Raw genomic sequence first — 23,745 nt, 5'->3', positions numbered from 1 at the left:
TCAAAAATGTTTTAGCTGAGTTTAGTAATGTTTCCATGGTATCAATTGGAGCTTTATTTATATTGTAAGTTTGGAATTTATTGAAATTTTTATTACTGTGGACATACATGACAGAGTATATGCACAGAAAGTTTGTAAATTTAGACTACTATTAAATGATATAATTGTTTTTGTCATGTAATTTGTTATTAATTCTATTTTCTTTGACGGAAAAAAAAATTATCATAAATTCATTTGAACAACAACCATAAACAGTCAGGTCTATTAAGTCATACCTTTAATACATAAAACAATATTTCTAATAACTCAATTAGGATTTACAATTAGTTTTTTTAATCAAACTTATAACGGCGAGCATTGAATAAAACAGATGAAAGAAGTGAAATATAACATACTCATACATTGTTTATTATTCTTGGGAATCATAGTTAAGACCATTTAAATAACAATATTTTATAGATCAAAGATACTGAATCAATGAATAGTTGAAATAATGAAGAATTAAAACAAATGTCCAAGTCTAAACGATGCCAAGGATTCAAAGTAACTAACGACACACCTGATTTTATGAAGCCAACAAATAAGCAAATAAATTGGTAAAATTGGAATTAAACAACTTTGAATGACAAAAATCCAAATGGAAAGAGAGGACACTGCTTTAAAGAGAGAAAAATATATAAAAAAATCAGGTCTGTAATAACTAAAACATTATAAAAAAAACCAGTTATTGAACCAAGCAAGAGTTGTAATTCCTAAAGATGTGTTATCAAACAATGGTACTAATGTTCAGTATTATTACTTAAACATAATTATGTACAATAAAATGTTTAGGACAACGAAAGGCAAGACAATCGCAAAACATAATAGCTAACACCAACTGAATATGTCCCTTCTGCACGCTACAGGTCTGGATAAATACTAAAACATCAAACTAAAACATGCTCAGGATGGGAACTAACTTACATGTATGTCACCAATTATTTCTTCTGTCAACTTCTATTAACAAAACAGTGAAGAGAAAATATTACCATAGCTGTTAAATCTTATCTTACTGGGTTTTTTTTATTATTATTTCTTCATTAATCAATGGAATTAGATAACAGGAACAGAAGTATATTATGTTAAGTAAATTAAAAGTAAAGAAAAACAAATTCAGAAGTTTCACTCCCAAGGAAATAAAAAAGAAATGGTAATTTTTTAAATTAGAGAAAATAATGTTGTTAAGCATAGTCTTTCCATTTTGTTTAATTTGCAAAAATAAAATATGCAAGTATGAAAACAGTAAACTCAGAAACCCAGTTTGGTACAAAGGGAAATACTGTGAAACTTGTCCAAACTGAACAGCGAGAGGACTGAAGGTTTCGTTTACAGGTGTCCAAACTGAACAGCGAGGGGACTGAAGGTTTCGTTTACAGGTGTTCAAACTGAACAGCGAGAGGACTGAAGGTTTCGTTTACAGGTGTCCAAACTGAACAGCAAGAGGACTGAAGGTTTCGTTTACAGGTGTCCAAACTGAACAGCAAGAGGACTGAAGGTTTCGTTTACAAGTGTCCAAACTGAACAGCAAGAGGACTGAAGGTTTCGTTTACAAGTGTCCAAACTGAACAGCAAGAGGACTGAAGGTTTCGTTTACAGGTGTTCAAACTGAACAGCAAGAGGACTGAAGGTTTCGTTTACAAGTGTCCGAACTGAACAGCAAGAGGACTGAAGGTTTCGTTTACAAGTGTCCGAACTGAACAGCGAGAGGACTGAAGGTTTTGATTACAGGTGTCCAAACTGAACAGCGAGAGGACTGAAGGTTTCGTTTACATGTGTCCAAACTGAACAGCGAGGGGACTGAAGGTTTCGTTTACAAGTGTCCAAACTGAACAGCAAGAGGACTGAAGGTTTCGTTTACAGGTGTCCAAACTGAACAGCGAGAGGACTGAAGGTTTCGTTTACAGGTGTCCAAACTGAACAGCAAGAGGACTGAAGGTTTCGTTTACAAGTGTCCGAACTGAACAGCGAGAGGACTGAAGGTTTCGTTTACAGGTGTCCAAACTGAACAGCAAGAGGACTGAAGGTTTTGATTACAAGTGTCCAAACTGAACAGCGAGAGGACTGAAGGTTTTGATTACAAGTGTCCAAACTGAACAGCAAGAGGACTGAAGGTTTTGATTACAAGTGTCCAAACTGAACAGCAAGAGGACTGAAGGTTTCGTTTACAGGTGTCCAAACTGAACAGCGAGAGGACTGAAGGTTTCGTTTACAAGTGTCCAAACTGAACAGCGAGAGGACTGAAGGTTTTGATTACAGGTGTCCAAACTGAACAGCGAGAGGACTGAAGGTTTCGTTTACATGTGTCCAAACTGAACAGCGAGGGGACTGAAGGTTTCGTTTACAAGTGTCCAAACTGAACAGCAAGAGGACTGAAGGTTTCGTTTACAGGTGTCCAAACTGAACAGCGAGAGGACTGAAGGTTTCGTTTACAGGTGTCCAAACTGAACAGCAAGAGGACTGAAGGTTTCGTTTACAAGTGTCCGAACTGAACAGCAAGAGGACTGAAGGTTTCGTTTACAGGTGTCCAAACTGAACAGCAAGAGGACTGAAGGTTTCGTTTACAAGTGTCCAAACTGAACAGCGAGAGGACTGAAGGTTTTGATTACAAGTGTCCGAACTGAACAGCGAGAGGACTGAAGGTTTCGTTTACAGGTGTCCAAACTGAACAGCGAGGGGACTGAAGGTTTCGTTTACAAGTGTCCAAACTGAACAGCGAGAGGACTGAAGGTTTCGTTTACAGGTGTCCAAACTGAACAGCGAGAGGACTGAAGGTTTCGTTTACAGGTGTCCAAACTGAACAGCAAGAGGACTGAAGGTTTCGTTTACAAGTGTCCGAACTGAACAGCGAGAGGACTGAAGGTTTCGTTTACAGGTGTCCAAACTGAACAGCAAGAGGACTGAAGGTTTTGATTACAAGTGTCCAAACTGAACAGCGAGAGGACTGAAGGTTTTGATTACAAGTGTCCAAACTGAACAGCAAGAGGACTGAAGGTTTTGATTACAAGTGTCCAAACTGAACAGCAAGAGGACTGAAGGTTTCGTTTACAGGTGTCCAAACTGAACAGCGAGAGGACTGAAGGTTTCGTTTACAAGTGTCCAAACTGAACAGCGAGAGGACTGAAGGTTTTGATTACAGGTGTCCAAACTGAACAGCGAGAGGACTGAAGGTTTCGTTTACATGTGTCCAAACTGAACAGCGAGGGGACTGAAGGTTTCGTTTACAAGTGTCCAAACTGAACAGCAAGAGGACTGAAGGTTTCGTTTACAGGTGTCCAAACTGAACAGCGAGAGGACTGAAGGTTTCGTTTACAGGTGTCCAAACTGAACAGCAAGAGGACTGAAGGTTTCGTTTACAAGTGTCCAAACTGAACAGCAAGAGGACTGAAGGTTTCGTTTACAAGTGTCCAAACTGAACAGCGAGAGGACTGAAGGTTTCGTTTACAAGTGTCCGAACTGAACAGCGAGAGGACTGAAGGTTTTGATTACAGGTGTCCAAACTGAACAGCGAGGGGACTGAAGGTTTTGTTCGTTTACAGGTGTCCAAACTGAACAGCAAGGGGGCTGGAGGTTTTGTTTGTTTACAGAAATTCAGTTTTCTCGGTGTCTCTTACAACCACACAGATGGTCTTTTTCAAGCCATAATGGGCAGTAATTTTATACTGCAAATAGACCAAAATTCTTCTGTTTTGTTTATATTGTTATGACAAAAAAATACTGCCTTAAGATGTTTTTATGAAGATGGTATTATCAATTTGTTGCTGATGAAACAAGAATATTACAAAAGATTCTAATATAATATTTAGCAGACAGATATGCTGGTGGAAAAGTAAAAAGATTTTCCAGCCACTTTTTAAGATTTTCAGTTTTGTAAACTGAATTGGCAATAAATGACAGTTAAGACATGTAAGAAGAATAAATGAAATATTGAAATGCTATTTTAACTGTGTAGCAAGGTAGAGAGATAAACCTGAAATATGCATGTGTAATCAATCAACCGCACGTCCTAAAAATAAACATTTCTACTTTACGATACTCCTTCAGCTAATTTAGATAAAAAAAAATCAATTTTACTTTTAATTAATGTTTTGATTAATTAATTAATCCAAACACCCATAATGTACATACCTAATGACAGTTCACTAATTACAGGTGAGTGATCAATCAGCCCCAAGCTATAAATTGGCTTCAAAGGTGTCAAGGATCAATTAATGAAATAATTAACTCTTGACTGGCAGGGGATGGTTTATACAGGTAAAAAATACTTATCAATTAAGGGAAGGGATGCAGAAAGAGTATGGAATTCGGAATCGACAGGATTTGGTTTAGAGAAGTAAAATTACTACAGTTTGAGTAGGAAATTATTCAGGACTTTGAAATAAGTTCGGTTTAGAGTGAAATTTGGTTTTCTCAGGGTTCAGTTCACACACTTTTCACTGCAATTTTATAATGAAATATAAAAATCTTGTCTTCAGCAATGGTAAAATTGTCAATAAAACTTCTTCGATAAAGCTTGAGATTTATTCTTTAAATTAAGCACTGAAAATGTTTTTGTTCTAACACCAATAAAAATAAAGGACCCCTGGTTTAGTTGTGAATAAAGTTAACAGGAAAGGACAACACGGAAAGCATGCAACCCCTCTATAAAGAATGTAAAACCATACACTCAAGTGAGAAATATTTCACTTTCATATTTTTATTCATTCACAAATGGTAAAAAGCCCCACTGTCACACTGCTGTTTGGAACAAGGTTGAGGAAAGTTAAAAAATAATTAAAAATCAACAATAAAAACAAGCACCTGCAGCACAACGATAAAAGCTAAAGATGGGGAAACTAAAGACGGACCACCGCACTATCTAAAAGACGAAAGCTGACAGCGACAACAGTGTACACTGATACCTTCAACGACAACCTAGGATCAGAAGGAAGACTTTTCAGAGTGGGTCTCGTAACTCCAGATGTTTTAAGGCGACCTCCCATGATGGGTTGTCTCCCCCTAGGACCTCGCCTCACCTCCTGTTTGGCAAGGTCAGTTTCTTTTTGTGAGTCTGTCATGTTTGATTTCCACACAGCTTCTTTTGTTTCAAGTTTCTGTTTCAAGGCCTCTAACTGTTTATAAGATTCTTGAAGTTTGTTGTATTCAGAAGACAACTGAAGATTTTCCTTTCTTGACCTGATTAAAAAAGATAGCACATTTTAGTGAATTCATCAAGGAAGACAAGAATGTTTATCATTAATACACACAAGAAACAAAATAAGGTGTAAAATAAGCAACACTTTAATAGGTATGTGCCGCATGTTTAAAATTAGGTGCTAGCATTTAAAGTGAACCTTTAATGTTCCATCTATGTTACAATATATAGCTGTCAATATTTAAGAAATATTTTCAATAATAACTGTAAATTCAGATGGATCTGTCTACCTTCTATTGTTGTCACCCAAGGCTTCTATGCCTTACGTATTGTCAAATAGTTGGGCAAAATTCTGACATAGTCATCATTCCTCAGATAGTAGCTTTGCCAGAAATTATTAATGTGTTTTCTTTTATTGTGCTTTTTTATTTGGTTATTGCAAAAATATCATAAATATATAGATAAGGTAGTTTTTCATTTCATTTCCTACACAGTCACTTTTTTCTTACATTTTCATTTCAGCTTCAATAGCTTGTATCCTCTTCCGTAAACAAGCACACTCATCTTTTAAGGCAGCAAAATCAGCTGAAAGAGTAAAACACCAAATTAATTGATGATTTGTTCATTTTTTTCCTCAGTTAAAACAATCACTTTGAACAGGCATTTAATAAACCCAGGAATCCAAGATAAACTATAGCTTAATCACATGTAAAACTCTGAACATAGTTTGATATGAGACAAAAGTAAATTTTAAGCAAACTTTGATATGGGACAAAGTGAGAAGCTAATGCTGAAAGGGAGTACCACAACACAAAACAAGGATTTACAACAGATTCTTCACATGGTAATACACAAATAAGCCCAGGACCGGTAATCCAGTCCAAAGACCAATTGGCACATTCATTAGTACTCTGCTTTGGACTCTATTAGCTTACTATATTTACACTAATTATTTGCTGAAAGCATGTGTACTATAATGTACAAAGAAATTGCACATTTGTGATATTTTATTGTTTATGAGCTTAAATTATTTTTAATAGATTTAACCAGAGAAAAACATTTGTACATAAAGTTTATCACTGTAACTATTGGATAAGAGTGGTATCCGACAATTATGGTAAAGATCGGAAAATGCAAACAACTAAAACTTCACTCAAACATGCATAATATATATCTTTATGCTCCCAATCAAGGACTTGGCTTAACACAATATGGAATAAAATTCTAGTAACCTTCTCTACCCCCCCCTTTCCCAATGAGATATGACAACTTGTAACAATAAAATGACATTTACCAATGATATTACCTCGGTGTTTTACATTGGGGCTAGTATGTGGACTCGAATGTGAGTCAGAATGAGACAGCGAGTGGGACAGCCGAGCATGATGGGAATCTCTGGTACGCTCTTTCCGGTCCAAATCTAGACGGTCCTGAAGATGACGGACTTTGTCTGCATGGCATAAAATAAGACTGATATTAACCGTCCACAACAGAGAAGGCAGGCCATGTGGGTAGTGATAAGCCATTGCAGACATTCAGCCGTACCATAGACATGCGTAAGCAAAGAGACTAACAGGAAAATGAAAGATAGGAAACCAAACCTCTTCACCATAAAATATACAAAGAAAACATTTCTAAAATCTGTACTCAATAATAATAGAATACATTGCAATTGTAGAATTAGTTGAATTTAAATTTCTTTGCAATTTCATGGCATTTAGGGAAGAAAAGTATACAACACAGACTCAGAAAAAATAAAAAGTTATAGAAAGTTAAGACAATAATTGAATGTGAGAAGACACCCCTCCTAGATGATTAAATCATGCTTTTATAAACTGTAGATCAATCCTCACACTAAGTGTTACATGCCGGAGATACAAAACAAAATTGCTGAATTTTAAAAGCAACTTTGAAATAAATAAATATTTCATGCATGTAAAAATATAGAATTTCAGATAAACTTAAAAAAAGAACACAAAAAATTAAATGCATTCATAGCATGCTAATGTAAATTATGAACAGAAATCTTTTGAAACTTTACTGAATAAAAAAAAAGAAAAACTATGTGTAATCATTTTATATTTTCATTCATATTAGGACTTATCATTATCAGTAACTAAAATTGCTTTTTTTTCAATTCATTTATCTCTGCAAAATGTTCTATATAAACTATAACATTTGACAATTCATAAGGAAAAGGGTAAATTGCAAGGCTCTTGCTTAAACACAATGCACAACTGCATAGAGGATGCTGAACACTTACTTTTAAGTTGTTCTGATTCGTTGTGATTTTGTTTTGCTGTTTGTTGTGTTTCAGATAATATTCCTAATAAAATATACAAGGAATGCAAAGTAAATAAGCTACATTTTCATGCAAAAATATATCTGAAACCCCATGATAAATATTCAGCATGAAATATCAAAATCTACCACACACAAGGCCAATTCAAATTAATGTGGTTATTATCCAAGCTCCCTAAAAAAGAAAAATAGGTCAAATATTTCCTTTTTGATTTGCAAACTACCCTTATTACTAATATGAGTTATTATGAAACTATGTTTTTAAGTTGAAAAGAATCATTTATTTACCAGTTTCAGAATATATTTAAAAAAAAATTAAATAAAAAAATTAAGGACTGGATAATAACCGACCTCTTCTTTGTACTGACCTAAGAGAAAGCTGATTGTTAACACACACCTAAATGTTGATGAATTTTATGAGAATGGCCCCAAATGAAACAGGCATCTGGACTGTACACATTAGTTTGGACCATATGCATACACCTGTATGGTTGAAGTGCTGCCAGCTTTGAGAATCTAGACCACATAAATACATCAGGACAAAATTGATAACTTTACTGAACTCAATTAAAAAAAAGATTTTTACTTGAAACAATGACACATAATGAAAAAATAAAAAGCACAAAAGCAAACATCAATACTTTCAAAGGTTGATGTTGATAGCAAAAGCTTTAAATATTTTGCAGACACTGACTGATAGTAGAAAAAATTTAAAATATACATTAATCTATTTTTAGTCTTATTTAATATCTTCATAACATTTGGATAATTATTCAAACTAAGTTTTTGTGTTTTTTAATAAAAAAAAATGGTAATTATTTTTTTGTATAGTTTAAAAGAAATGATAATGGGGTCATTTTTCATGATTGGTTGGTTGTCCAGTAAAGACTTAATTTTTTTTATCAGCCTATGGTCCAGGTTGTGTTCAACCCAAATACCAGTAGTCTGAAAAAAAAAACTATAACAAATGTTAAAAATGTTTGAATCACACAATTAGATTACTATAGTAATACTAGTGATCTTATACTGCAATTAGAATAACCCACCACCAAGTCATTTAAATTCAAGGGAACAAAGCAGTTTACTACACATTCCCATACTGGACTATCTTAAAATACAACATAGTGCTAAAATAAATCTTACATTTTCTTCCTTCCTACTGAAGGATGAACAGACCACTATGTATCACCATGTTAAGGGAAATCATAATTTGTATGTTCTGTTTCTTCCATCAATCAAATAAACAGATGGATGAAGGGACAACCTGATTACTATATAATGTCCAGTAAGGGAATAAAAAAATCTTACGTTTTGTTTCTTCTAATTCCTTTCTTGTTTCTTTATGTTTGACTTTTTCTTGTTCAAGTTGTTCTGAAAAAGAAAAATAACATTCATCACATTTTATTTTTTTTATTATCTGAAATTATGAAAGGACCACAGCCAAAGATAAAATCTCAAGAATCCATATACTGAATGATCAAATAGAAATCTATAACTTACAATACCAGCGTGATGCACCACACCAAACAATTTATGTAGCATGGTCTAAGATTTTTTGCATAAATACATATTCTACAGTAAATTATTATTTCTCAAAATGATATGTCTCTAAAAAGAAAAAAAATGGTCAAGACATAAGGAACAATAACAATTAATATATTTACTGGTAGTACAAAATATAGGCAACTTAAATAAGAGAAAGTGTTTAAGGTCCGCTATCCTGCTAATTAAATTGGGTAACAATGACCCTGACAATTGACCTCTTGACCTAAAATACAAAAACGTTCTTTATTTGTCAGTAATGCTTCCATCTGTGCATGTTTCATTGAAATCACTCAAGGCTATCAAAAGTTACATGGCATTAACAATAACATTGATAGAAAGCCAATTTCTATTGCCTATACTTTTAAAACAATAAAAATATTTCAATGTTCAAGTTGGCTCTATTAACACCATTGTCATTTGACAACACATTATTGGGTCAAGAAGATTTGTGATACACAGTGTGTAAAGTAATTGTCAACCTGTTTGAAATAAATTTTCTATGTCACTCCCCTAATGTATGTTTGTAGATTCTAGGAAATGGAAGTGACATGCAAGATTTAATCATTTTGATTGAATTAGTGTAATTGTAAGCAACTAAATATTTGTGAATATACTGTAATGAGTATTAGAAATGGTCTATGCTCATATTTACAATAATCATCTAACAATGCATTTGTCCATATAAAGGGTTATAGCTCTGAGCCCTATTTATACAGATGTGACTCACTTTTAGTCAGTGCAACCTCCTCCTGATTGGCTTTAGCATGTGTTTGTTCCTCTAATAACTGGTCTGTTAAAGAAGGACCATGCAATGGGTTAATTATAGTGTATATTACAGGTGTACACATGCAAGGGTTAAAACTTGGATCTTTTCATACTGACTGTTTTAGAAAGTTACTCTTAGACAGAATAAAACTTATAGATTATGTTAAAAGCTTGTCAATTCTGGGTGGCATTCGTTTGATATGAAGTATACTGTAACAATGTAGACATAGCTATAAATGTTTTGAGAAAATGCTTTCTCAAGTTTTCTATTAAATCTATTGATATACAAATACAATAAATGTATAAAGCTAGAAGTATTTCATTTTTAAAAGAGCAATTTTGACTAAGATATTTGGTTAGCTTAGATGAAACAAATCAACGGTGCCAATTATGTGAACCTATCAGTTTTAATTTTGACATGCATGTTAGGTCCTGAATATTAACCCCTACCTCGAAGATCTAATATCTGTTGTTTAACTTCCTTTGTAGTGGATTCAGCTTTCTGTAGTTGTTCTGAAAATTATCCAGGAGTTGGTTTACATATGTCCCAAACTTACATCTTAATAATTAAATGTACAGTTTCTAATACATGTACTAATTATCATTATGTTTTTGAGAGCACTGAGCAATTATTCATGCTGGGAAATAAATCATGCTCAAAAAGTAAGCAATCCTTATATGTGTATAAAAGTTATAGTTTATCTTTAAAGGTCAAACAAATGAAAATGCATTTTTTCTAAACTCAGATACAAGATTATTTCTTAAACACAATCAAGGGTAGCTCATGTTACTGCCTAATGATAGAAGAAATAAGAGGATTCATGCAATGATTAAGTTATATTACAATCCTGGCATTATCACAAGCAAATATTATTCACATGAAATTTATGAGAAAAGAGCTTTATGTGAAACTGATGTGAACTTATCTTTAAATTGACGTGATTTCATGTGAAATACACCTGACATGAACTTCACACGAACCCTGTCTTAAATTTTATTTGCCCAATTCAGGTAGAAATAGGGTATTTTATATGTAACAGACTGAGTTCTATTTTATAATGCCCCTATAAAACTGTTGAAACTTTGGTATTAATAGTTAAACTCACAATGTATATTTTTCCTTAAATTCAGCATTGAATTCCTGAAAACACTTATTATAGTTTGATTGAAAAAAAAAATGCTGGTAGATAGTTAGTAGTAAACAAGTGTTTACCTTGTAAATCTATAACCATTTCAGACTTTTCTTCAGCATGTTTTTGTACTTCTGTAAGTTTAGATTTCAGTAAGTTGGCTTCATCAGCACTTTTCTGTACTCTTGCTCTTGTTTCATCTAAGTCATCTGTAAAACACATGTAATACAAGATTTAGTACCTTTGTCCTTTGGCTACACCGCTAATACTGAAAAGGATGGTCAGACCTGTTTATGCTACTAAAATGACTATCTGTATTTTTTGGCCGTACATTATGAAAACAATCTGTAAAATCCTCAACTTTCATGATTTCTTAACATATGAAGTATGGAGAAATAATTTACAATCCACAGAGCATAATTTGCAGTTTAAAAGGGTAAATTCACTAACACTAGTTTTAGGCCTACTATTTTGCCAATGTTTCAACTAACTACTTGAAATTTTCTATTTGTGTATTTTAAAGCTAAAGTAGTATCTCAATACTAACATACAGAAAATACAAGCTGTTGTGTTCTACTTCAGTCACAAGGAGGGCACACAACTCCACTTCTACACAGTTTTCAAAAAATATTAAAAACAATGAAAGAATAAGGGATAGTTTTTTTAATTCAAAAATATAGAGGGAAAGCTATGAATAACAAAATCTTAAGTTAGGAGTTCCGATGGCACAGAAGACTGTTTTTTGTATGAATATCAAAGAGTTCAACAAATGCACTCTACATTTTAACACAATTCAGCTAAATTTTCTAATTTTGCTTTATTTGCTTCTACAATTTTAGTGCAACACACACATTAACAGCAATAAAACTTTGTTTCTAATGAATGCACATATTCAACTAGTGAATTATGTAATTTTCTAATTTATTTGAAACTCTTAGTTTTTGGACTGATTTTGATATTTTCTGAACATACTCCTTTGTTTTGTAATATTTATACAAGCACAGCAATGATTTTGACAATGCAACCCAATACACAGATGTGTAATACTAAATGTAATTAAAATTAACAAGACAGAAATAAAGTATATTATCCTTGATTTTAGTCCTGGAATGCCTTTCAAAAATTCAAAGGTGTTCTGAAGCATTCAATACAAGTTGATCAGCCTACATAAACCAACTATCTGTGGCCATTGGCTCTGTCCAGATCTCATTTCATGAACAAAAGGTCAGACATTCAAACACCATTCAATACAAGTTGATCAGCCTACATAAACCAACTATCTGTGGCCATTGGCTCTGTCCAGATCTCATTTCATGAACAAAAGGTCAGACATTCAATCACAAAACTAAGTGGGTATACCAAAATGAATTTTCTTAAATGCTATCTGATTTTTATCCTTCTTCGTGCTTTATCCAACATTTAAAAAATGTCTTATCATAAATCCTCTCAGATTTGTTCTCCTGGCTCTCCTACATGACCTTAATTAAACTTAATTTTATAGTATAAATATCAGGTATTCAGGTCAAATTTATACTATTGATCAATGAACATAAAAAGATATGACATCAAAATCAATCAGACTAGAAGTAACCAAAAGATATCAGATAAGATACTAAAATCCCTTAAAACACACAGTGATAAATAATACATGACCTCAGTAAATTCTGTATTGTAGGACAGTTGTTATGGTATTATGAAAGCATGATCATAAATAATATTTATACAACATCTGCATGTATTTGTCATCATGGTCCTGAAGGTATAGGGATAGGCAGTTCTAGAAAATTATACTTTTTTTGATAGTTTTTCATTTTCATCTCTGCTCAGAATGACTTTCAGGTTATAAAATAACATTTAACAAGACAGCAGGGACATAAACCAATATGAACAGCAATGTTGAAGCATGAGATACATGTGCCCCCTCCATGACAAAATCATTTATAGAAGGGTTATAGGATATGTGGACAGACAGAAAGATAGAGAAGGTGATTTGTATATACCCCTTCACTTTTTACAGAGGATGCAACTGCTGGATAGTAAGTGCAATATACCCCATTATAATAAATATGCAATTCTAGATGTATTCAAACCTGAGGTGTATAATTCAGCAGACAAGAGGATGAATGTAGAAAAAAAACACATCTACTGAAAATCCATATACAGGTGGACATAAATTTGTTTTCTTCCTATCCACTCACAATTGAAATCGAAAAAAAATTTGAAAATTAAGATTAGAATTGGCTTCATGTGACCATGCAGAGAGAAAACCTCCAGATATACCTGGTTTAAAAGAAAGGATAATTTAATAGGTCAAACCACAAAAATGAAGTTATGGACCATAACAATCATTCATTGTACATGTCATTGTGATGTATGGTATAAAATTTTTTAACTACAGTATAAATCTATGATATGTCTGTTTAGAAGCAATAAAATCATGTGACTGTAAAACTGTAGCTCTTAGGTTCTAAGAGCTATGGTTCCACAACTAAATAAGCTTGATGAAAAACAAAACCTTGATTATGCATTTTACTTAAGTACAATAGAGAACACTTACTTACCAAAAAAAAATAGTGCTGTTCAAGTTGGCAACATATATATAAGGTAAATGGTTTGGCTGATAATCTTTATAAAACTTTACACACCAAATAAAGTATTTTCTATTTAAAGTATTCTCTTGTGCATGAATTAAGCATCCTTCACTAAGCACACAAAAGGTAGGGTTTTATAAATTTTAAAGACATGTTTTGTCCTTATTTTCAAAAGATTACACTTAGATATGACTTAAAAGGAAATTCTACACATTTACTCCATAAACCTTTATCATTATATACACCCACACTTGTAACATGCTGCAATCAAACACTTAGTCACTTTTCATACATATTATAGGTACAGGCTTATTGTGAATTAATATAAAGTAAGAATTTCAATAAGTTTTATATTTTGATATACATATTCATGATGCTGACACTTTTGAATTATTACATACATGTATAGGCTACGACTGGCATACAAAAGTATGGGATTGTCCAAGAGTCCAAATTCTCCATAGTTTTATAGAGCCATTTCATAAGTACAGGCCCCCATTGTGGAAGAGTAATCAAGGGAACCAAGGTTATAGCGGTAATCAAAAGAATGTAATCCAGGAACAAAGACCAGACATGGAAAACAGACATATACAACAAAGAACATAAATTAACTAAAATCATACATACAAAGTAACAAAAGTAAATGAGCAACTCGGACTCCACTAAAAACTGGTAGCATGGACCAGGTGCACCGGTAGGGTAAGCGTCCTCTGCTTTTCTAGAAACACCCACCGAGTTGCTCATAAAAAGTCAAGTCCGGGGTAGACAAATTTAAAGTTCACTTGATAAATATCCAACCTTCAACAATTCTTTTTAAGTTACAGTAGACTTGAATAATACATCAGCACAACTAGTCACTAAAGTTACTAATATCTAATGTTTAATTTCTTTCTATGCTTATCTTCTAATTTTTAGAAGTTTATTACAGGTATGGACCATAATATTATGATTGACATCAGTAATATATCCACTAAAACATCACAGACCACCAACTCTATATATCAGATAAAGTTACTGAGTGTTGACATATGTCTATTGTTCAATCTTAACTCAGCAAAAATTAAGAGAATAAAATTTGTTAACTTAAAGAGATATTGATATTCAGAAATATTTCCTGTTGATAATTGGACAAGGTATGAAGTAACAATATATTATAATAGATTATAAATAATCAATATAGACAATATATAATTGGGTGGATTCTATTCACCCAAGTTTAAAAGTACAGTTTTCTGAGTGATATTATGAACTTTATGAAGTGCATCATAGCAAAAAAAATAGAAAAAATATAATATAATTTTATAATAATTGTAAATATAAAATAATGAAAAAACATAAAAATAACAAGACTTGAGTCTAAAACAGGAGAAAAGCAAACCTTTTTTGAACTAAGTGTTTAGGTATAATGCACATAACAATATATGATTTTGTAAAAGAAATTATAAAGGAGATGAGATAAGATGAGATGTGTATTTTTATTTAATAAGATATATTTCATAAGAAGACGTAAGAAACCTACCATCATCATAATCAATACTTTCGTATTTCCTTTTCATACTTGTATAAACTATGCTAAGTTATTTCTTTATAATTCCACAGGACAAAACTTAAATTTTCACAAAACATAAATATCCATGTCATAGCTACAAATTGGTCAAATCTAACACATCCATGACATTTCTTACATCCTAATTACACACAACATCCATTTCATACCTGTCAATCAAGACAGGTAATTTTACAGGTATGTCTAAGGTGACAGCTGTCCCACTGTATGAAGTCCAGTTATATTTACCAATATTCTCATACATGTATATCTTAAGTCTACCATTGATACGTAATTGGGTCCTTACCCATAGTTTAAATAGAATAGGTGAGGATTTAAATTTCTGGTTTATCAATGAGTGTTTATTCAACATTTTTCTCTTTTAATGTCTATCAATTGTCAATCATGTGAAATACGGCAAGAGTAAACACTTATTTCTATTTATAACAAAATGTTTTTGACACCCGAGCCCATATATTACCTTTTTAATTTGAAAAGAAGGAATAAATAGTTCAATATTTACAATGAGATTAATTTAACTAACAATACTTTTGTAACTAGAAATGTGATCCAGTTCTACATTAGATTTAGCAAACAGGAGGAGATTTAAAGACCATTTGTATATAAGGTATATTTGACTTCAATTAGAATACATTAGATTTATGTCCAGTAATAAAGGAAGAATGAGTACCGCCGTAATCCTCCTTAAATTAAACATCAGGAGGAAAATAAATTGAAAATGGAAGCTACTATCACTGAAAACATATGAACAAAATGATACCAAGCTTCATACACTATTATTCAGACCTACGCATTGTTGAATTATCAAACTTCTTACAAAATCAAATTAATCCATTAGAAAATGTTTATCTGTCAATATTTTCAAAAAGTATAGTAATTATTACATTCTTATATTGTAATACAACAATGATCTACAACAATCTCAACTACTATTTGGAAACAACCCATGTGATTCCACGACTATACATTTCATACATATTCAGTTGAATGTAACAAGACTAAAATTCTCCTCAGACTAGGTCACTGGTATAGGCTAAGAACTTCACAGTTGTCTTTTAAAACATTTTAGTTCCAATTACATGGAAGCAAGTGCTTTTCTCTGTAAGAATCAAGCAGATGGTGATTCATGTTAAAAAAAAACAAATCTTTCCAGGAAATCTTATTCAAAAATTTACCAAAATGTCATTTATTTCTTTATTAAAAATTTGAGGTATAAATTATATGAAATTCATTGCAAATTCGTCATCAAAGGGAAATACTCACTTTACTCATAATATTCTTTTGTAATTTTGGAAGAGTAACCAAGGGAATTAAGGTTCTAGCAGATATCAAAAGAATGTAATCCAGGGACAAAGACCAGACAGGGAAAACAGACATACACAACAAAGAACATAAAATGACTAAAATAATACATACATAGTAACAAAAGTAAATGAGCTACTCAGACTCCAATAAAAAAAATGGGAGCATGGTCCAGGTTCACTGGTCGGGAAAGCATCCTCTGCCTTTCTATAAAAATCCACCAAGTTGCACATAAAAAGTCAAGGTCAGGGTAGACAAAAGAGGAAAATGGAAAATCGCTTTTCCGCATCCTCTGACACTTCTAAGACAAATGAACTGACAATGCATATTCAATAGACCATGAACTATGGGCCACATTGTCAGTGTTTTTCTGAACACAGTTTATTATTTTTCAATTTTGCCTGAATAATACAGATTCCAGCACTTCAACTTATTAAATATAAATAAGCATATTTTGAGTGGTTTAAGAGGTGTTGTAAACATGTAAAAGCCATGAGTCCAACAATAATTATGTTCCTTCATTCTCATCTACATATGATACCCAACCTTCCTTAAAAATTTCATAAAAATCCCTAAAGCAGTTTAGAAAGAAGTATGCTTACTAGGCTTAAACATGTAAAACATTTAATTTTAATCATCTCCCTTTAGACACCTCCCCATATGATGCTCAACCTTCCTATAAAATGTCATCAAATCCCTTGAGCAGTTTAGGAGGAGTTAGTCCTACAAGAAATGTGCACATATGTATGGACAGAGAGACAAACAGATAGGCTACACATCCCCAAACTTTGTTTGCAGCAAGTATAATATAATAAATTTCCATAACTTAAAAACAAAAATAAGCAACAAAATGAAGGAAGTTTAACACTAAGGATATATACACTTTCCTATTGTCTCATTGCAATTGGTGCAAGCATATTAAAATATATTGTGCAGAACATGAAAACACCAACCTTTTTAATAAAAAAAAATCTTGCAAGCGAAAAAAATCAGAATTTTTCAATGAATTAAAGGGAGCTTCTTTCTAAGGATATATACACTTTCTTGAAGTTTAAATATCATTGATGCAAACATATTTGAGTATGTATATTTTCACAGATAATTTAGGTAAAAGACTACCAAGAATGTAAGATGTGAATGATGACAATTCACATAAGACAAATACCAAATAATAAGTTATGTGATTTAAAGTTTAGAAAACTATAAAAACTGTGTACTCACCCATCCCTCCCACTACCAAGAAAAAAAGATTGCACCACAAGTCATTAGGACGGAAATGCAAAAATAAAAGATGCACAATGGCTAAATTTGCTGAAGGGTAAGTGCAAGTTTTATAGAAATTCGTGAGAACACACAGAAGAACTGACATACAGACAAATAACATGGTCAATATATATTGTCCACTTTTAAGCAGGGAGTACTACAAAATTTAGATTTACACATATTATGTCAATGAAATCAATATTATCATACACAGGGATGAGACATCATAACTAACAGTGAAGTGAAAATTGACTAAATCTGAAGGAAATATACAGTAAAATAAAGAGACAGAAGGGTAAAATCTGAAAAACCACTGAAAAAGTACACCCCTGCTGGGGGTTAGGATCAGGCAGAAACAAAAATACAAAGGAAAAATACAATAACATCAGTGCTACTTACCAAATATAATACTATCATTTGCACATACATCTAAAATTCTTTTTGATAAGTAATCAAACAAATGGACAAAGTGAATGTAGTATCCCTTAACAGTTTCTTACCTTTGCATTTCTTCAGTTCATCTTCAGCCTTTTTCTGTAATTGTCTAGCATCCCTTAAGAGTTCTGAAAATATATAAATAACAATGCATTTTATGTCATCTAACATAAAATTAAATGAGATCTACTCTCTTAAAAACCTGCTCATTGATTCACTATGTTCTTGATTTATAGGAAAAGTTATAAAATTCCATTAATTTAGAATAATGGAAATAAACTCATATACCCACTATGCTATCAATTTACAATATATTTCCTACACAGTACAATTAACAGAAATGGCAATATTTTGAAATGGATGTGACATTTCAAGAGTGAAAATAATTCATACAATAAAATTTCTGCAGAGAGAGACGAAGCATTGTTTTTATTCAAAATACATAAGTCCAGTATTTCAATAATTGAAACAAACAGTTTAACAGAATCTTATTTCACAACTGATACATCAAACCCTTACTTCATACTGACTTGACATTAATTCTAAACCTTATCTGTTGATACATATAACTTTGGAAAGAAGATACATTCATGTACTTAATAAGAGATGACTCAGTAAAAGAATAATACTTAGTAAAAATTGGCAGATATTCTGCATGAAAATTTACCTTTAAGGTTGTCATCATCTTCAAGACCAGAGTCTGTTGTGTCTGATTCATCTAAGTGATTACTGAGTGCTTCATCAAATGCTGATCCAATTAAAGTCACCTCTGCCTTTTCAGTAGTCTTCAGGTTTGCTAGCTCAGACTCCAAACTCACAACTCGATCTGTAGATAAAAAAGGGACTGTTATTCTATTCAGACCAAGGATTTGGTTCTGACAGAAAGTATTAAGTCTTCTTATACATGTACCATGACTTACTAGAGTTCTAAATAGATGGTAATGGGCCATGAAACAAAGGTAAAATATTCTAAAAGTTTACATGTTGTTTTACAGAAATATACAAAACATTTAGTGTAACTTATCTAACACTTTTGTCTGAAACTAAAACTTCATTTATAGTAATTTTGGGTAAATAGCAAATAATGGCTTATATCTTGCAATTTTACAATAAATGATGTATAAAATATATTGAGTATATACCAGTACATGTACATGGAAATATAAAACAATAAAGAATTAGTTGTGAAGTGATGGAAACTGTGATCACCTTGTAAAGTTTTAATTAGTGTGTTACTTCCATCAGCCTGTTTGTGTGATTCTTTTAGTTGCACTGAAAGGGAAGTAAAATCTTGTTAGAGGTTACACCGCAAATATCTCTAGATTTATGGAAGAATGAAAAATTTCTAAGTTCAGTATTTGGTTCTTGATTAATTGAGACAGAAAGATAAATTATATTGTTTAACAGTGCAAAGTAATCTGAACAAATCTACCTTATGTGAATAGTTCCAGTTATTGCTCATATAATTGCAACCTGACTTTCAAAAATGTGATTTTTTTTAAATATTTATAGTTCCTTAATTTTACAAGCAAAAATATTTGCAGTTAATAATATGAGATGTAGTTCTTTAACTATACATCGATGACATAATATCAAAAAATATGGTGAACTATACCTGAAGTCTATTGTTGCTTACAAAAAAAGATCCTTTCTTGCAAGAACAGACCATTTGAGTATTTTTTAAACAAAACATTAACCACATATGAATCAAACCTGATTTTATTTTTGACATATAAGAAATAGTTTTTTTTTAAAGTCTGTTGTTTAAACAAATATTTTAACAAAACATTTTAATGATAATGTAAGACAAATAAATAAATCCATGTGTGAAGGAATAATGTGTAATTCAGATAACCAGAAACTTAACTTTAAACATGTGAAAATTAAAAAAAGAATTTTGCCACTTCTAAACTTTTTGTTGCAATCAAATAAAGATTAATGTCAAAGAAACCAATAACCAAATAATCAAAATAAATGAATCTTGAATAAAAAAAAACTTGTATGCATAAGTGAAAACTTGAAAATGTTATAAATTGCAAAATAATGGTTAAATAAGCATAATAAGCAAACATTAAATTAAGTAAATTTTCTTAGAAAAGTTACAAAGACTGTTTAGTCTATAAGCTTTATAAAATAAGATTTTCGAAAACAAAGTCCATTATAAAATTGTTTCTCCTAAAATTAACTTCATCCATAAACCTATTATTAAGATGGTAACTAACTAAGGTAAGGTTTATAATAAGTCAAAAGATTGTGCAAATGAGGTCTTGATTACAGAATGGTATGACCACCATAACTTACCATCATCTACATTCACACCTTAAAAATATCATGTTTTTTTTTTAAATATTTTAAAGTTCTCTTTTTAACATTATTAATATTTAAATGTAATGAAACAACTGCATCTGTTTACTCACAAGTTCAAACATTTGAAGCATAGAAGAGCCAAGTTAAAGCATTGACAGATCTTTCATTGAAAACTAACAAGTAGTAATATCTACATTTCTAAAAAGCCTAAGCACTACCTAACAACACATGAACTGGAAAACTTAAAAATAAATACAATACCAATGCAGAAAACAAGAAAAACGAAGCAGAAACTTACATTTCAAGTCAGCCATGGTGTTCTCCATCATTTGGTTCATATGCAAATCAGACAGCTTAAGCTTTTCTGCATAAACAAAAGGGGAGATAACCCAAATCAGTGCCAGTAAATACATGCATTATAAACAGAACAGGCAACAAACACTGAGAACTAAACAATACTTTGGGGATATCAAAGTTAAAAAAAAGTGGCAGGGCTTACTCAATTTTATTGCTAAAAATTAGAAAAATTATATTTATAACAAAAAATCTATTTTCCTATGTATTCCTTCATAAAACTGCCGAAAACGTAACATAGTTTATTAACTGTTTAATCTTACAATGTTCTGGTTTGCATAAAATTTAGCTCTCAGAATATTTGACCAACAATACATTTTTTTCCAGATGAAGTAGAAAAGATGATTATCATATCCAATATAAATATGAGTAAAGAAGTAATGAACAAGACCAAACCAGCAATTGAAAAAGATAAAAAAAACAGTAAACAGACAATGCAAATTCAAAAGTATACCAACATGGACCTACAATAGATACACAAGTCTACTAAACATCTAGTTACCTTCCAGTGATGAGATCTTAGCAACATATTGTCTAGTATCAAGCTGGGCTATTTCAAGTTCTTCTGAAAGTTGAAATGAAAATGAGTCTTGACGACATAGGATGTGATTGATATGTGTAAACTTTATCCAACACGAATAAAAATAAATACTGTAAAAGTACTATAGTTCATTGAGTACCAATTTCATGGTTGTCATTGGTAGACCAAACCACAAAATTTGGTTCCCATCGAAAAGCAGATTTCAATTGATGTGTACAATGAAAACCTCAAAACCACGAAATTAAGAATCCACTAACTTGTGTTTCTTCTCTAATCCACAAAAAATTGGTATTCACGAATAAAAGTGCTTTAACAGTATAGATTTTACTGAAGAAAGACCTTCTCGTAAGCAAAATGAAACTACTTAATAGTATAAGTGAATAAAATTGTACCTTCCATTAAGGAGAACAAACGGGAGTCTGAATTCATTACTTCAAGCATCATAAAACAGAAGTGCATTTCCTTTCCAGCAGAGTGCATTAAATAAAACTTACTCTGCAGTTGTTCAACTTTATATCCACTCTCCTTCAGTTTAGATTCAGATTCTTCAAGCTTAGCTGTAATATCAGTAAGATATTTTATAATACAACAGTAATTGTATTCTAGTACCGTATTTTGGTGTGTATAGTGCGCAGTGCAATTCTGAGATCTAAATGTGTGAAAAAAAAGTTTTTTCAATTTAGGCTGCAGTAAAATTTTGTAAGACAAAAAAAAAATCGATATTTTGCACTTGATCGGTCAATTCATTTACCATGATGCAGTATTTCCTATGAAAATGTGAAAGAAAGAAACTTCTATGCAGACTAAAACATCATGTAAACATCAGTAGCTACATAAATTGGATAATTTTAATTTCGAAGCATCATAAAATTGACACAGGATGTATGAAAATGCTTCGAAATTAAAATTGAAAGTCAGGAAAATTGGACATTTCCTGTTTTGGTTGTAACTCAAATTTCACAATATTTCATTGAAAAACATACTTTTAAGGAAGAAAATTGTCAGAAACAATCAAAATAAGTATCAGAATAATCATTTTCAGCTGTAAAAGCATTTGATAAGGTGGGTTTGACAAAAAAGGAATTAGATACTTTTTGGTCTTTAGTTGTTTCATATTAATTTCTAACCTTGCTTTATAAGAAATATTTGTTTGAAACATGTTACTAAGTCATTTGAACATGATTTGAAGAAAATATCACTAAAAATTTAATACTTAAAGATGTATTTGATGATTAGATAAAATTTCTGTCAGTAACACTTTACTTCTGGTTTGTTTGTTTACATTACGCAATGTCTTTTCACATACCAAAATCTATAATTTCGTGGCAAATTCTTATGTATTGATGTATAATCCGCACCCCCAAGTTCTGGAAATGATTTCTATGTAAAAATGTGTGCATAATACACATAATAAGTTTCAATCATAATAGCCAATTCAGGTTTTTTACCATGTTTTTTTTTTTATATAGAATTTGAAATTAAAACATTGGAAAATCTGAACATTTTGTTACCTTTATACTTCTCTATTTCATGTTGTAACCCCTTTAGTTTGTCTGCAAACAGAAAAAAAATTATGTTATTCAATTAAACAGACCTGATTTTACAATTATTCCACATGAAGCTGAAACTGACAAAACCTACAGTAAATACATGTTTACTGTTAAAAAGTTAATTAAAATAGTTGAATCTGAATTTGAAATCATGTATGATTAAAATCAGATCATGACACGATCACTTTTATCTGAAATTACTGAAAGGGACAGCTCAAAATTTATCTGCATAAGATAAGGCTCGGTCATAAGAAAATATTAATAGCAGATAAATTGTAGTTTTAGATCCTCGCCTTTAATTTGACAACCAACTAAAACAATCTCTTGCATTTCTTCTATTGTAAATGATATGATATATTTTTACTAACAATGGCATAAAAGAATTATATTGGGTTTTAAACAGTACATCTTTTAAAGAACAGGATTATAAAAACAACAAATAAAAATTTACTGTGAGCCGATATTCTAAAATTCTTAACTTACTTTCAGATTCTTCAGGACCAAGATCTTTAAAACTTGTTGGTATAATTTTTGAAGATTCATCTAAAATTCAACAAATATTATGAGCTTATAACATTAGGAGAATAATTCAAGGCTATACATGGCCTTACCATAAAGCTTATTAAAGAATACTTTAAAATTAAATTTTGGACATAGCATGTTTTCTGATAGGATAAAAATAATATGATTATCTATCCTCTGACAGACCTCATCCTATCATGTGACAGTAACGTCAACAACACTGTTATATTTTTGAATTTGAATTCTAAAATCAAATTACACAGATGGACTGCAGTAGTTGCAATAGCCTTGATGCACACCTGAACATAACTTATGAATCTTTATACATACCAAAGTTTGTAATTTTTCATTCAACTATTTTTACACAATTAATGGTTAAATTTAAAATTGACCACATTTAAA

General features: G+C 31.5%; 1 protein-coding gene across 21 annotated transcripts in view; it reads right to left on the bottom strand.

Moving 5' to 3' along the window:
• Positions 1-23,745, bottom strand: part of LOC148627578 (uncharacterized) — a 46,725-nt gene that overhangs the window by 1,619 nt on the left and 21,361 nt on the right. For 2 of the 21 annotated variants that reach the window (XM_088575080.1, XM_088575223.1), the window contains 18 exons: positions 23,305-23,364; positions 22,783-22,824; positions 21,766-21,828; positions 21,233-21,295; positions 20,675-20,740; positions 20,371-20,388; positions 19,279-19,341; positions 18,737-18,895; positions 18,135-18,197; positions 10,995-11,120; positions 10,232-10,294; positions 9,744-9,806; positions 8,780-8,842; positions 7,434-7,496; positions 6,465-6,620; positions 5,680-5,755; positions 4,938-5,211; positions 964-996 (listed from right to left, as the gene is read on the bottom strand). In XM_088575080.1, the coding sequence (XP_088431206.1) occupies positions 964-996; positions 4,938-5,211; positions 5,680-5,755; positions 6,465-6,620; positions 7,434-7,496; positions 8,780-8,842; positions 9,744-9,806; positions 10,232-10,294; positions 10,995-11,120; positions 18,135-18,197; positions 18,737-18,895; positions 19,279-19,341; positions 20,371-20,388; positions 20,675-20,740; positions 21,233-21,295; positions 21,766-21,828; positions 22,783-22,824; positions 23,305-23,364 (1,514 nt within the window). The remainder of the gene's footprint in view (positions 1-963; positions 997-4,937; positions 5,212-5,679; positions 5,756-6,464; positions 6,621-7,433; positions 7,497-8,779; positions 8,843-9,743; positions 9,807-10,231; positions 10,295-10,994; positions 11,121-18,134; positions 18,198-18,736; positions 18,896-19,278; positions 19,342-20,370; positions 20,389-20,674; positions 20,741-21,232; positions 21,296-21,765; positions 21,829-22,782; positions 22,825-23,304; positions 23,365-23,745) is intronic. The other 19 variants (XM_088575098.1, XM_088575231.1, XM_088575141.1 and 16 more) reach the window with 17 other exon arrangements.

The sequence above is a fragment of the Perna viridis genome, chromosome 1 (assembly GCF_037379345.1).
Source record: "Perna viridis isolate PV_CMFRI_1.1 ecotype Kerala chromosome 1, ASM3737934v1, whole genome shotgun sequence".
NCBI classification, from domain to species: domain Eukaryota; kingdom Metazoa; phylum Mollusca; class Bivalvia; order Mytilida; family Mytilidae; genus Perna; species Perna viridis.
The sequence above is the reverse complement of the archived record's forward strand: the minus strand, read 5'-3'. Positions and strand labels throughout refer to the sequence as shown.